This window comes from Eschrichtius robustus, chromosome X (assembly GCF_028021215.1).
Source record: "Eschrichtius robustus isolate mEscRob2 chromosome X, mEscRob2.pri, whole genome shotgun sequence".
In the NCBI taxonomy this organism is placed as follows: Eukaryota; Metazoa; Chordata; class Mammalia; order Artiodactyla; family Eschrichtiidae; genus Eschrichtius; species Eschrichtius robustus.
In genome coordinates, this window is record NC_090845.1 from 104,684,567 (window position 1) to 104,697,242 (window position 12,676).

A 12,676-nucleotide genomic window follows, 5' to 3' on the forward strand; every position below is an offset into this window, starting at 1 on the left:
GCCATCATCAAAAACTCTACAAACAATAAATGCTGGAGAGGGTGTGGAGAAAAGGGAACCCTCTTGCACTGTTGGTGGGAATGTAAATTGATACAGCCACTATGGAGAACAGTATGGAGGTTCCTTAAAAAACTAAAAATAGAACTACCATACGACCCAGCAATCCCACTACTGGGCATATGCCCTGAGAAAACCATAATTCAAAAAGAGTCATGGACCACAATGTTCATTGCAGCTCTATTTACAATAGCCAGGACATGGAAGCAACCTAAATGTCCATCGACAGATGAATGGATAAAGAAGATGTGGCACATATATACAGTGGAATATTACTCAGCCATAAAAAGAAACGAAATTGTGTTATGTGTGGTGAGGTGGATGGACCTAGAGTCTGTCATACAGAGTGAAGTAAGTCAGAAAGAGAAAAACAAATACCGTATGCTAACACATATATATGGAATCTAAAAAAAAAAAGAAAAAATGGTCATGAAGAACCTAGGGGCAAGACGGGAATAAACACGCAGACCTACTAGAGAATGGACTTGAGGACATGGGGAGGGGGAAGGGTAAGCTGGGACGAAGTGAGAGAGTGGCATGGACATACATACACTACCAAATGTGAAATAGATGGCTAGTGGGAAGCAGCTGCATAGCACAGGAAGATCAGCTCGGTGCTTTGTGACCACCTAGAGGGGTGGGATAGGGAGGGTGGGAGGGAGGGAGACGCAAGAGGGAAGAGATATGGGAACATATGTATATGTATAGCTGATTCACTTTGTTATAACGCAGAAACCAACACACCATTGTAAAGCAATTATACTCCAATAAAGATGTTAAAAAACAAAACCAAAAAAACAACCCACTTGTAGGGTGGTTACAAGGCCTCAGTGAGATAAGGCATCTGCTATATAGTATTCATTCATTCCACACTTTTTTCTTGAGTACATTCTATGGGCCAGGCTTCATTCTAAACATTGGGAGGATAAATGAAAAAAACAAACAGTATCCCTGTTTTCAAGGAGCTTACTTTGTTGTGGAGACAGATGGACAATAAACACATAAACGAATAAATGCATGCACACACCCACACACACACACACACATATACACATACAGTGGTCCCTCTGTATCCTCGGGGGACTGGTTCCAGGACCCTCCACAGATACCAAAGTCCAAGGATGCTCAAGTCCCTTGCAGTCAGCTCTCCGTATCCACAGATGCGGAACGTGTGGATACGGAGGGCCGACTGTGTATGTCATGTCAGGTGGTAATAAGTGCTATAAAGAAAACCAAAACATAGTGAAGGGGAATAGGAGTAATAAGGAGTCCCTCTTTTAGATAAAGTGTCAGAGAAGAGCTCTCCAGTAAAGTGATGTTTGACAGAGACCTAAAGGAAAGGAGGGTGCCAGCTATGTGGAATTCTGGGGGAGAGCTGGGAATAGCAAGGGCAAAGGCCCTGAGGAGCTTGCTTGGTGTGATCAAGGAGCAGCCGGAGTTCCAGTGTGGCTGGCACACAGAGTGCTAGGCCCTCACACTGGAAAGGTAGCTGGGTTGCTGGTCAGGTCCGGCCTCATAAGCCATGATGAGGAGTTGGAATTGTACACTGAATGAGATGGAAAGCCTTGAACTGAGGAGTGACATGATGTGACTTTGGTTTTAAAGTATCATTCTGCCTACCATACAGAAAATATATTGTTGGAAGGGTAGAATCAGGGAGGTAGCCGATAAATGGTGGCTACGATTCTTAATTATCATTAAGAAGTATAGTAGTCATCTAACTTCAAATCCTTTTCTTGGGTAATGTCTAGAACTCCCGCTCTACGTATGAATGCATTGTCTGTTGAGATCATTGTCTTTTTCTTCCAGTGGGAAGCTTTGTAAAAGTTTTAACAGAATTGAACAGAACACGATGTTCCTATACTGGTGTTCTTAGAATGGAGGGGAAAAAAAGTACTCATATTTGCGTTTTTAAGGGTGTGGAATTTCTGATATTTATGTGACCTATGCTTGCCCTCTAGTGGCAGTGAATGAAATGCCATGTGATCATAGAAAGAGCCAAACTCCTGTATGGAATGTTAGCGCTGAAAGGGATCTTTAGCAATTTTGTTTTACAGATGAGGAAACTGAGGCCCGAGGAGAGTGATTTGCCTGTGGTCATTCTGGTTACTAGCAGAGCTGAGCCAAGCCTGTCTCTTGATGTGTCTTTTGACTCCTAGTCCTGTTTTCTTTCTATCAAACCTTGCTACCTGTTGTCCTTGTAAATGACAGTGTTTCATCACTTCATTTAACCATCTACATGTTGAGGTCTTATTATGTGTTCAGTATTTTCCTAGATGCTGTGGGGCTTGCAAAGAAGAATAACTTAGGCTCATTGTCCGTAGGGATCTTACAACCAGTCAGAGAGACAGGATCCACTTTAGTCAAATGACAATATAAGTCAGTAGTACAAATGATAGTCCAAAGCAATATATAGTTAAATGTCAAATGTGTGATACAGGGTATAAATGCTAAGAGTTCACAAAACCGAGGAACCACTGAGACTAGAGGGTTCCCATCTTTATCCCTTTGGTTCCTTATTTTATTCATTTATTCAGTCATCCTGCAAATATTTATTGAGCACCTACTATGGGTCACATATTGTACTGGATGCTGGGACTATAATGGGAACAGTTTAGACAACATACCTACTCTAGTTGGGGTAGAGAGATTATAAATAAGTAAGTCACATTACATAGGGATGAGTGCTATGAAGAAAATAGAACAGGTTATTGGGCTCTAGGATGACCAGGAGTGCAGTCAAGACGGACTTGTCAGGGAAGACCTGTCTAGGAGATGACACCATTTTAAGCTGAAAAGAAGCTGATGCGAGGAAGACAGCCATAGGTGATAAAGCTGTGTAAAAGGATGACAGAATATTGCCGCAGGTGTAAACACTTTGCAGTGGGATGTGTGGAAAGAAAAAAAGCAAAGACAACGTAGCTAGAGCACATTGAGCAGCAAAGCAGGAGGATGGCCTCAGATGAGTGGGGAGCGATAGGCAGGGTACATGTAGGATGGGGAGCCCTTCACAACTTTTTGTTCGTGGTGGTTGGTTTTGATTGTAACAGAGGGAAATGACATTGTGGAATTTGCCTTTCAAAAAGAACCCTCTGGCTGCTGTGTGGAGAATAAATTCTAGAGGAACAGTACTGGTGCAGGGAGATCACTTCTGCATGGAAGGTCCGTCTCTCTTTTCTACCTGATGTGATCCTACTTACGATCCTTGAACCTTCCTCCTTTCTGAAGCCTCATACGACATTCCCTCCTCACTGGCAGACTCGGTTTCTTCTTCCTCTGTACGTTTTGTATATACCACGGTTGTACTGTTTAGTGTTTGTATCACAGTGATTTAGTTCCATGTGTTTTCCCCCCATAGTCTGTGAACTGCTTGATGGTAGGAACCATGTTTTTTTGATGTGCTTGGCAATTGAAAGTTCATTCAGTATGCCTTTGTTGAATGAGTGATTGAATGGCTTCACTGAACTGGGGGTTGGAACTTGACTGGGAAGGGTGGCGAGGATTTGGCTACAAAGTGTGAACGAAGGTAGCAGTGCATTGATATATTCAAGGAGCAGTCAAGACACCAGTGTGGCCTCGTGAAGAGTGATGAGTGTTAAGGTTAAGAGTGTAAGCTGGGTCTTAAGTAACTTAGACTTAATACCTGGGTCAGAGTTTCTCAAACTTGGCACTATTGACACTTGGGGCAGGATAAGTCTTTGTTGTAAAGGGCCGTCCTGTTCACTGGAGGGTGTTTAGAAGCATCTCTGGCCTATCCACTAGATGTCGGTAGCACCCCCCAATTGTGACAGCTCAAAAAGTCTCCGGACATTGGGGTAGAGGAGTGGCACAGGGTCTCTGGTTGAGAACCGCTGCCCTAGGTCATGGGGAAGCATCAGAAGAATCTTCTTGGTGGCACGGGGTGGCCTGATGTAACCCCTATTTGAGGAGGATTAAGTTTTGGAAATGAGAGACATTGGGAGTGAGGAGAAAGTGTACATAGACCTACTAGAAAATTATTAGACTATTTTGGCTATAGGTTAGAGTTCTGAAAAAGGGCGACGGCTGTAAGGATAGAAGAGAGAGGGCAAAAGGAAGGAAAAACCTGAAGGATAGACCATGGGTTCCCTGAGCTCAGTTTCTTGCCTTATGCATCCGATTGAAGAGAGGCTGCCCGGAAATCTAAGAGGTCACTGTTGAGATGATTCAAATATAGATGAGAGAAGCCTGAAAAGGGATGGTGAGAGTAAGGATGGCAACATAGAGCAAGAGTAAGGGAGGCTATGAAAGATAAATGCTGAGTTCCTTAGTACAGACACTTGTTTTCCCCGTGTCTGTATTTCCCAGGGCACTAAATATTGAATTGGTGTAGAAGGTGCTCAGTGAGGTTATTTTGGTTGGCCAGTTGACTAAATGAGTGAGTGAATGAATGAGTGAATAAATGAATGCGGAGAGAAGGGAAGTAAGAAGGAAGACATTTTACATATTTAGCTGCTTGTATCATTTCTATGTATACACGGACATATTTCTTCTTTTTGATGTCAAGATACTGATCAGTAGAGACAGAGTGTTAGCACTTTGAAGAAACGTATTGTGAGATGTTAGAATGCAGAACTGCCTCAGCTTGTGGATGGTGCTAGTGTAAAGCCAATTATATATAGAAACACACCTTATTGAATCCCACGTAACTTCTCACCACAAAGTAATGGCCCACTTTCCCCTGTAAAACACACGAACTTGGGGGCTGGTAGGCCCGTCTCCATCACCTCCAAGCATGCCTGCTCCTCGCCCCGACTGAGTGTTGGTTTACCAAGAGTCTGTTGTCTTTATTCCAAAACCTGTTGATCCCGGTTATACTTATCTTCAATAGAGCATTTAATATTAAATGAACTAACAGAATCTGAGTGCCAAAATAAGAGATGTGGCTAAAGTAACTGACAAAGTCCCCTATCCCCTGAAGCTCGTGTTTAAAGTGAGCTTATAATCTAGTGAATGTAGTTTTCATTACTTAATTTTTTGTTGTTTCACCTTTGCAAGTTATATCATATTTTGGTTTATTTTCATAACTAATAATGACTTATTTTAGTGTTTGCATGCCATGGAGATCCAAGTCATGATACAGTTTCTACCTGTAATTCTTATGCAACTCTTCCGAGTTCTCACAAATATGACCCATGAAGATGACGTGCCTATCAACTGCACCATGTGAGTTTCAGTGTTATAATACCAAGAAGCAACTTTTGTTTCCTTTTGCATTTCTTCATTTGAAACATAAATTTATCTTCCAAATGAGAACCCCAAAGTCAGAAATCTAATATCAGTTTTCTCTAGTTTCATACTTCTCAGACCAGGGGACTTATATCCCCAGGGATAGGTGTTACCAGAAACCATAGGATGAACTTCCTCAACCAGAGGTTCTAAAACTGCTGCATGTTAGAAGCTTTTAAAAATGGCTGTTCCCGGACCATACTTCACACCAGTTAAACCAGAATCTCTGAAGGTGGAACTCAGCATCAGTATTTTTTTTTTAAGTTTCCCTGATGAGTCCCTAATGCAAGGGAGTTTGAGAACCATTGCCCTTGACCAGTCTTGTCCAGTAGAACTTTCTCCAGTCGTGGAAATGTTCTATACCTGTGCTTTCCAATATGGTGGCCATTAGCCACATTTAGCTGTTGAGCACTTGAAATGTGGCTAGTGTAACTGAGGAACTGAAGTTTTAATCGTAGTTAATTTTAATTCATTTTAATTCATTTAATCGCCACTTGTGACTAGTGGCTCTCACATTGGACAGAGTGGCCCTAGGCCATCAAATTGTACTCGAAAGAATGATGGAGTGTTCTTTTTATATGAAAACAAACAAGGATATATTGTAGAGTAGGATGCAAAATGCACCTGAATTTTGAAGTTAAAACAGGAGTTTTCCAAAAAATTGTGAGCTCAGTGCTGGCTGTTTCTGGCTTTGCTGCTTCTGCTGTTGCCACTTCTGTTGAGCCTCTCCGGAGCCTCAGGGCTGAAGCTCCACACACCTTCATACTGTTTGCTCTTCTCTGCTGTTGGGCATAGTCTGGTTGCAAATTTAAAAAGCATTATTCTAGTCCAGTGGTTCTCAAAATGTGGTTCCCAGACCAGCAGCATCAGTATCACCTAGGAGCTTATTAAAAATGCTAATCATTGAACTTCACCCCAGACCTAAAAAATCAGAAACTCTGGGAGAGGAGTGTGCAGTCTACCCTCCAGGGGTTTCTGAGGCACGCTAAGGTTGGAGAACCACTGCTGGTCTCATAATTTTAAAACTTTCTATGAATCTTAGGTTTACTTCCAATTTTAGTTCATATCATTATACCTGCTCTGTCTCTCCCTTCCCTTTTCCCCCATCTGTTGTCATGCTTAACATCTTTTTTCTATTCTTTTCCTTTTATTCTCACTAGAGGGGATTTCAATATTTACCTTACTGAAGGGTTTTTTTTTTTTTTTTTTTTTACACTATATGGCAGTTATTACCATACTTCAAATGTGGTTTAGAAAGGAGATGAAATATCTGGGTTGCCAAAATAAAATATCCTTCTTTTGAACCAGGAAACATATTTTACAAGACCCTGAGCATGTTAGATGCTGAAATCTCTGTTAGACCCAAACTAAGATGACATTTAATGCAGTCATCTCACCTTTAATTATTTAGGCAGTATTAGGTATCTTTAGGGTTAAGTATGATGGTTTTATCTAACAATCAAACTGTAGTGGTTAATTGTAGCCTGACGTGCTGACTTTTGTGAATGTTGTTTCAGGGTTCTCTTACATATCGTATCGAAGTGCCATGAAGAAGGCTTGGATAATTATTTAAGATCCTTCATAAAGGTTTGTGGAGTAAAGCTTTCTTTCTGAGCAGTTTGTCTTATGAGAGAATTTTGTTTTACAGCTCGTTTTCTTTGATTGTAGTATAGCTTCCGACCTGAAAAACCCAGTGTTCCTCAGGCCCAGCTGATACATGAAACTCTGGCTACTACGATGATAGCGGTATTGAAACAGTCTGCAGACTTTTTAGCAATAAACAAACTGCTAAAGGTAAGGACACAGGACACGGCAGGCAAGGAAAGCAGCCAGAGATATGCTTGTTTGATACCCTCCCATTTCACTTCTAGTCTTTCATCATTTCCTCATGTGACTTTCCTTTTCCTCACCACTTTACCTACACATCCTTTTCCCCCAAGTTCTCCACAGAACCTCCTTCATTCCCCTCACCCTCCCCACCCCATCCTGCCCACAGTCGAATGTGTAATGGAAAGAATTTTGGAGGAGATAGACCTGGGCTGGAATCCTCTATTCACTGCATAGTAGTTCTGTGTCCTGGAGCCCGTTATTTAGCAATCCTGAGCCTCCACTTCCTCATTTCTAAAATATAAGCAAAGCATTTAACATGTTTCTGGCACACAGTAGGCACTCAAATGGTGGCTCTTATTATTGTCATGTTTTTACTATTCCTGTTAATAATGGTAGAATTTCAATTTTGGGTATTTTAGGATGTATCTGCTTGAGGCTTCTCTGTACCCTTCAAATTACACTTAACACAAACACCTCTGCTACTTGGGCTGGCCCCAGTGTTGTACCAAGGGCAGGGTTGGGTCCCCCACTGGGTGCAGGCCATAATACGATTCATTGTCTATAGAGAATTTAAAAGCAGTGCTAAAATAAACTAAAAGTTGGTTTGCTCTTATCACCACACGTAGGCAAATCAAAGCAGTGTCAGTGATAAAATACCCTTCCCCACTGAGTTAAACATTCCCACCAAACAGCCTTTGTACATCACCAGCCAGCCCTAAGGTACACTACTACCTTTTTGCCAACACAATTTGAAGGTATCCTGTGGGACCTGGACAATTGCGATCACTTTAAAATGTTACTAAAGTTCAGAGACAAAATCCATAGTGATTCGTCAACCTCTGCTAAGCTTCAAGGATTTGGGTAACTATTAAAGATTGATTTGTATTTATTTGTTTATTTTAGTACTCATGGTTTTTCTTTGAAATTATTGCAAAGTCTATGGCCACATACTTGTTGGAAGAGAATAAAATTAAGGTAAGTAGGCTCAAGAATAATATTTAACATAGACAAAGAAGGCTAATCTTATTCACAGGTAGCCGTGACATGCAAATCCTCTTTTATATTTTAAGGGCTCTTAGCCCTTAGCTTTTTCAATTTTGCTTAAAACAAGCAAACAAACAATGGATGTATTGCAAAAATCTGACAGTTCATATGTTTTCGAAGTCTAATCGTCAGAGACTCTTCCACATAGATTGTTCCTGTGAGGTGTTTGCCATGTTAAATGCATTATCTTTGAAGCTTTCGCTTTGTCTTGTGGTTTTAAAATGTCTGTGTCAGAACATTCATTTGGAAGAAGAACAAGTACCAAATAAGAAAGAACCATTCTCTTAGAAAGGTCGAAGGCATGTACAAAGTTAAAAACACTTTATGTAATAATACATGTGTTCCTGGCATGTGCTGTATACATTTAGTTATATTTTTAAACTCTTTCGAAAGTACAAAGAAATTTTCTTAGCTATAGGAATTGAAAGCTAAGATTTGTGAAGTAAGAAATATTCACCTCATACTTATCATTTTTATCAGAATCTTCACAGAGCAGGTTTACTGAAATTGAGATGCATGGATACATGTATACTTTGTGTGTCAGGAAAAACATGGAATGAAAAAATGGATGTGTCTGTATCTCAGGGACACAATTCCAAAGTTGGGTCAAAATGACCTACTCTCGTTCATGATTTCAGTCAGTTATGGTATTAGAGGTCCAGATAGTTCCTATAATGATCTAAAGTATACACTGAACTAGCCATGTCATTTTTAAGTTGGGAGAAAAATTAAACTCCAGTTTAAAACACATTTTTATACAGAATGTATCTGAAAATAAAAACAGCAGTTGATTTAGATCTTTTGCAACTCTTTTTTCTATGCCTATTTAATTTAAGCTTCCCAGAGGCCAGAGATTTTCTGAGGCATATCATCATGTCTTACATTCATTGCTTCTTGCAATAATTCCTCACGTGACTATTCGCTATGCAGAGATTCCTGATGAGTCCAGAAACGTCAATTATAGTTTGGCTAGCTTCCTGAAGGTGAGTTAAAGGCAGCCAGAACATGGTAAGGAATTATTCTTCACCAATATGGTCTTTAAAGCCAAAGAAAAAAAATTACCCACTTTCTAGAGACTCAGCTAGGCTGCTGGAGAAACTTTTGACTGAATTAATCCATCAATTCAGTTAAACAGCCATGTTTGATCCCCCACCCCCAGTGGTTAATTAATTAAATCAGAGGTCCCACATAGGTGGCTTAACCGGAAGGCACGTCTTGCTGGTTTTACATGGTGTTTCTCAAAAATATTAATTTGAATGCCTTTAGGTGGGGCATGTACTTTCTAGGTTGCCACCAACCCCACCACTCCTTAATATACCCCGACACTCTTTATACATTTAAATAGCTTCTCTGACCCTGTCAGCCTCTGAGTTTGTAACTCTTGAACTAAAGCACAGTCTACACATTGCTAATATAATCACCATCTACTTGTGGCTAATACATGTAAATGAAAACTGTTGATTTTGGTCAGGGAGACTATTTTGAGAGATATCAGAAACTCCTATATTTATGAAAGATAGCACATTTCTCGTTGTTGTATTTTGTTATTCTCCATATGTAAGGGGCAATGCTGGAATGCGATTGTTCTAGAAAGTGGGTAATAATAATATTTGATTTGTTGCAGAGAAGGGGCATGGATTTGTAATGCACTTAGTTTTTACTTCTTTCCACTCCCCATCTTCTCACAGCCTTTCATCATGTCTCAACCTTATCTTAAGAACCTCATAGTCAATAATCCACCCAAGCAGTTTTAGTATCTCACATACCCTTGTTTTCTTATTAAAAATTCACAACTAGGTTTCAGATCTCCAGAGCATGATTTTCTGATGTAAGACCTCTCTTTATCAGAATTAAAATAAAGTTTTAACACTATTACATGAGCCCGTATTAAAAACCAAACATCCACATATCTTTTTAAAGTAAAGATGAGATTATTTGAAATATAAAATCTCCGTTTCTTCCATGGAGTTTAAACTTAACGTTTGCTATGTAAACGGAATAGAACATAGTCGATTTAATAGCAGTATTTACCTCATTCAAGTCAACAAACATTTGTCTGTCTTCTCTGTGAGAATCCAAAGATGTGAGAGGCTACCTCTGTAATTATATTCAAATACATGTACAAGATCAAGTGTGATGACTGCTATACTGAAAATACAAACAAAATACAATAGGAAAACAAGTAAGGGAGGGGTTAGGACCAGGTAGTATGAACAGAGACTAGAAGAATAGTTCCCCAAGACAGGGTTGAGGGTGTTTCAGGTAGAGGATTCATGAGCAAAGATGAGATACATGCGTTCAAGAATTGTTCAGGGAGGAGCAAGAAAGTCATTGTGCAGAGTTTAGGATGTGTGGAGGTAGAGCTGGAAAGACCATCTGATGCCAGATGATGAAAGGCCTTGAATGTCAGGCTAAGGGATTTAGATTCTGAGCTATATGCCATGGAGCTATATACCAAAGATTTTGGAAGAGGTGAGGAAAAAGCCAGAGTCAAGGCAACCAGTTAGAAGACCAGTCGTTCCCCCTTGTCTGCCTGGCAGAGTCCATTCATCTTTTAGGCTCAGCTCTTTCCTAACCTTCCCACACAGGGCTGATCACCCCTTCTGTTGTCTACCCGTCCTTTACATACTTCTATAACTTTTTAGTGTGCTTTATTTTAATTATTTGTTTATTTGTCCTTACCATTGGACAAGACTAAAGACCATATCTTATTCACCTTTGTATTTCTCTAGAATGTAATGCATTGTTTCAAACACAGTAGATCCTCAAAATGTTTTTGGATGAACAGATAAATATAAGCCTACCTCATTAGTCCAGGTGAGAGGTGATGAGGCAGTGGAAGTTGAAAGGAGAGATGAGAAGTGAGATGCAAGTGGCTGATGAATCAAATATTGAGTTCCTTCTATTTCACAGGGTTACTGTAGGTACCATGGAGAGCATAAGAAAAAGAGATCGTTCCTATTGTCCTCTCTAGAGGAAAACAGGAAAATAATAAGGAAAATACAAGCTAGTGTAAAGTGTTTAAAGGGCCCTGTAGACCAAGGTGGTTAATGAAAATGGGCTTCATCATTGAAGAGTGGGCAGGATTATGTAGAAGCAGTGATAGAATTGCTAGCTAGACCTGGCATGAGCAGAGACCCGGAGGTGGGAATGCACAGTGCATCTTGAGTGGGTAATAAGTAGATGAGCTGTATTGGGAGATAAAACTGGAAAAGTAGGTTGGGACAAGATTGTGAGTGTCCTTGAATGCCAAGCTAAGGAGTTTGAAATTATATTAGAGGCAATAGGGAACTGTTGAAAGCTTTTGGGAAGAAAGGTGACATGATTAGGGCTAGGACTTAGAGATTAATCTGGAAGCAGTTGGATGGAAAGATTAGTGGCAGGAAGACAGGTTTGGAGGATAACTGCAGTTGTGCAGTTGCAAGGTAATGAAAGCATTAACCAGGAGAGTGATGGCAAGAAAATATGAGCAACTAGTAGGGTTGTCACAGAGGAAGAATGTTTTGTAGGCCAAGACTTCACAGGACCCAAAGAAAAACTTCACTTTTGGCCTGAAATGTTCACATAGGCAAGCCCCACTAACCACCCTCCAATTCACTTTGAGCTTTGAGAGTTAACCAAAATGAGGCAGTATAGCTAATAGATTACATATCAATATATATGCGTATATATGTTTATATACATATATGTGTATATATATGTATACATGTGTTTGTGTGTGTATATATATGTGTATATATATCTTAGCTTGAAAATTATACAGTTGAGTCCCAATTCCAATGATAAGTCATTTGCCCTTTATCTCTCTCTTTTTTTAAAAAATAAATTTATTTATTTTATTTATTTATTTTTGGCTGCATTGGGTCTTCATTGCTGTGCTCAGGCTCTCTCTAGTTGCGGTGTGCATGCTTCTCATTGCGGTGGCTTCTCGCTGTAGAGCACGGGCTCTAGGCGCGCAGGCTTCAGTAGTTGTGGCACGTGGGCTCAGTAATTGTGACTCGCGGGCTCTAGAGCGCAGGCTCAGTAGTCGTGGCACACGGGCTTAGTTGCTCCGCGGCATGTGGGATCTTCCCGGACCAGGGATCGAACCCGTGTCCCCTGCATTGGCAGGCAGATTCTTAACCATTGTGCCACCAGGGAAGTCCCCCTTTATCTCTTTAAGGTCACCTAAATCTCTGAAAGTTTTTCTATTATCTGTAAAAGTGAGAATGTCATCCCCTTAATGTGGAAAAAATTTAAAAATTTTGGAATTTTAAAAACTTGACAGACCTTTAGAATTATGTAACTAACTGTTCATTTTGATTTGGTTTCTATAGCGCTGTCTGACACTAATGGATAGAGGATTTGTTTTCAATTTGATAAATGACTATATATCTGGATTCAGCCCCAAAGATCCTAAGGTAAGTTATAAGGACATAACTGCAGTGGGTGTCAGACATTAGAGTGTGAGAACAGTGGTGACATTTATTCTCCTCTGGAGGATTTGGAACTGCTGTTT

General features: G+C 40.2%; 1 protein-coding gene across 3 annotated transcripts in view; it reads left to right on the forward strand.

The window, feature by feature from the left end:
* DOCK11 (dedicator of cytokinesis 11) overlaps window positions 1–12,676 on the forward strand; it is a 189,405-nt gene that overhangs the window by 96,778 nt on the left and 79,951 nt on the right. For all 3 annotated transcript variants that reach the window (XM_068532530.1, XM_068532532.1, XM_068532531.1), the window contains exons 24-29: window positions 5,123–5,241; window positions 6,822–6,891; window positions 6,973–7,098; window positions 8,038–8,109; window positions 9,015–9,161; window positions 12,495–12,578. In XM_068532530.1, the coding sequence (XP_068388631.1) occupies window positions 5,123–5,241; window positions 6,822–6,891; window positions 6,973–7,098; window positions 8,038–8,109; window positions 9,015–9,161; window positions 12,495–12,578 (618 nt within the window). The remainder of the gene's footprint in view (window positions 1–5,122; window positions 5,242–6,821; window positions 6,892–6,972; window positions 7,099–8,037; window positions 8,110–9,014; window positions 9,162–12,494; window positions 12,579–12,676) is intronic.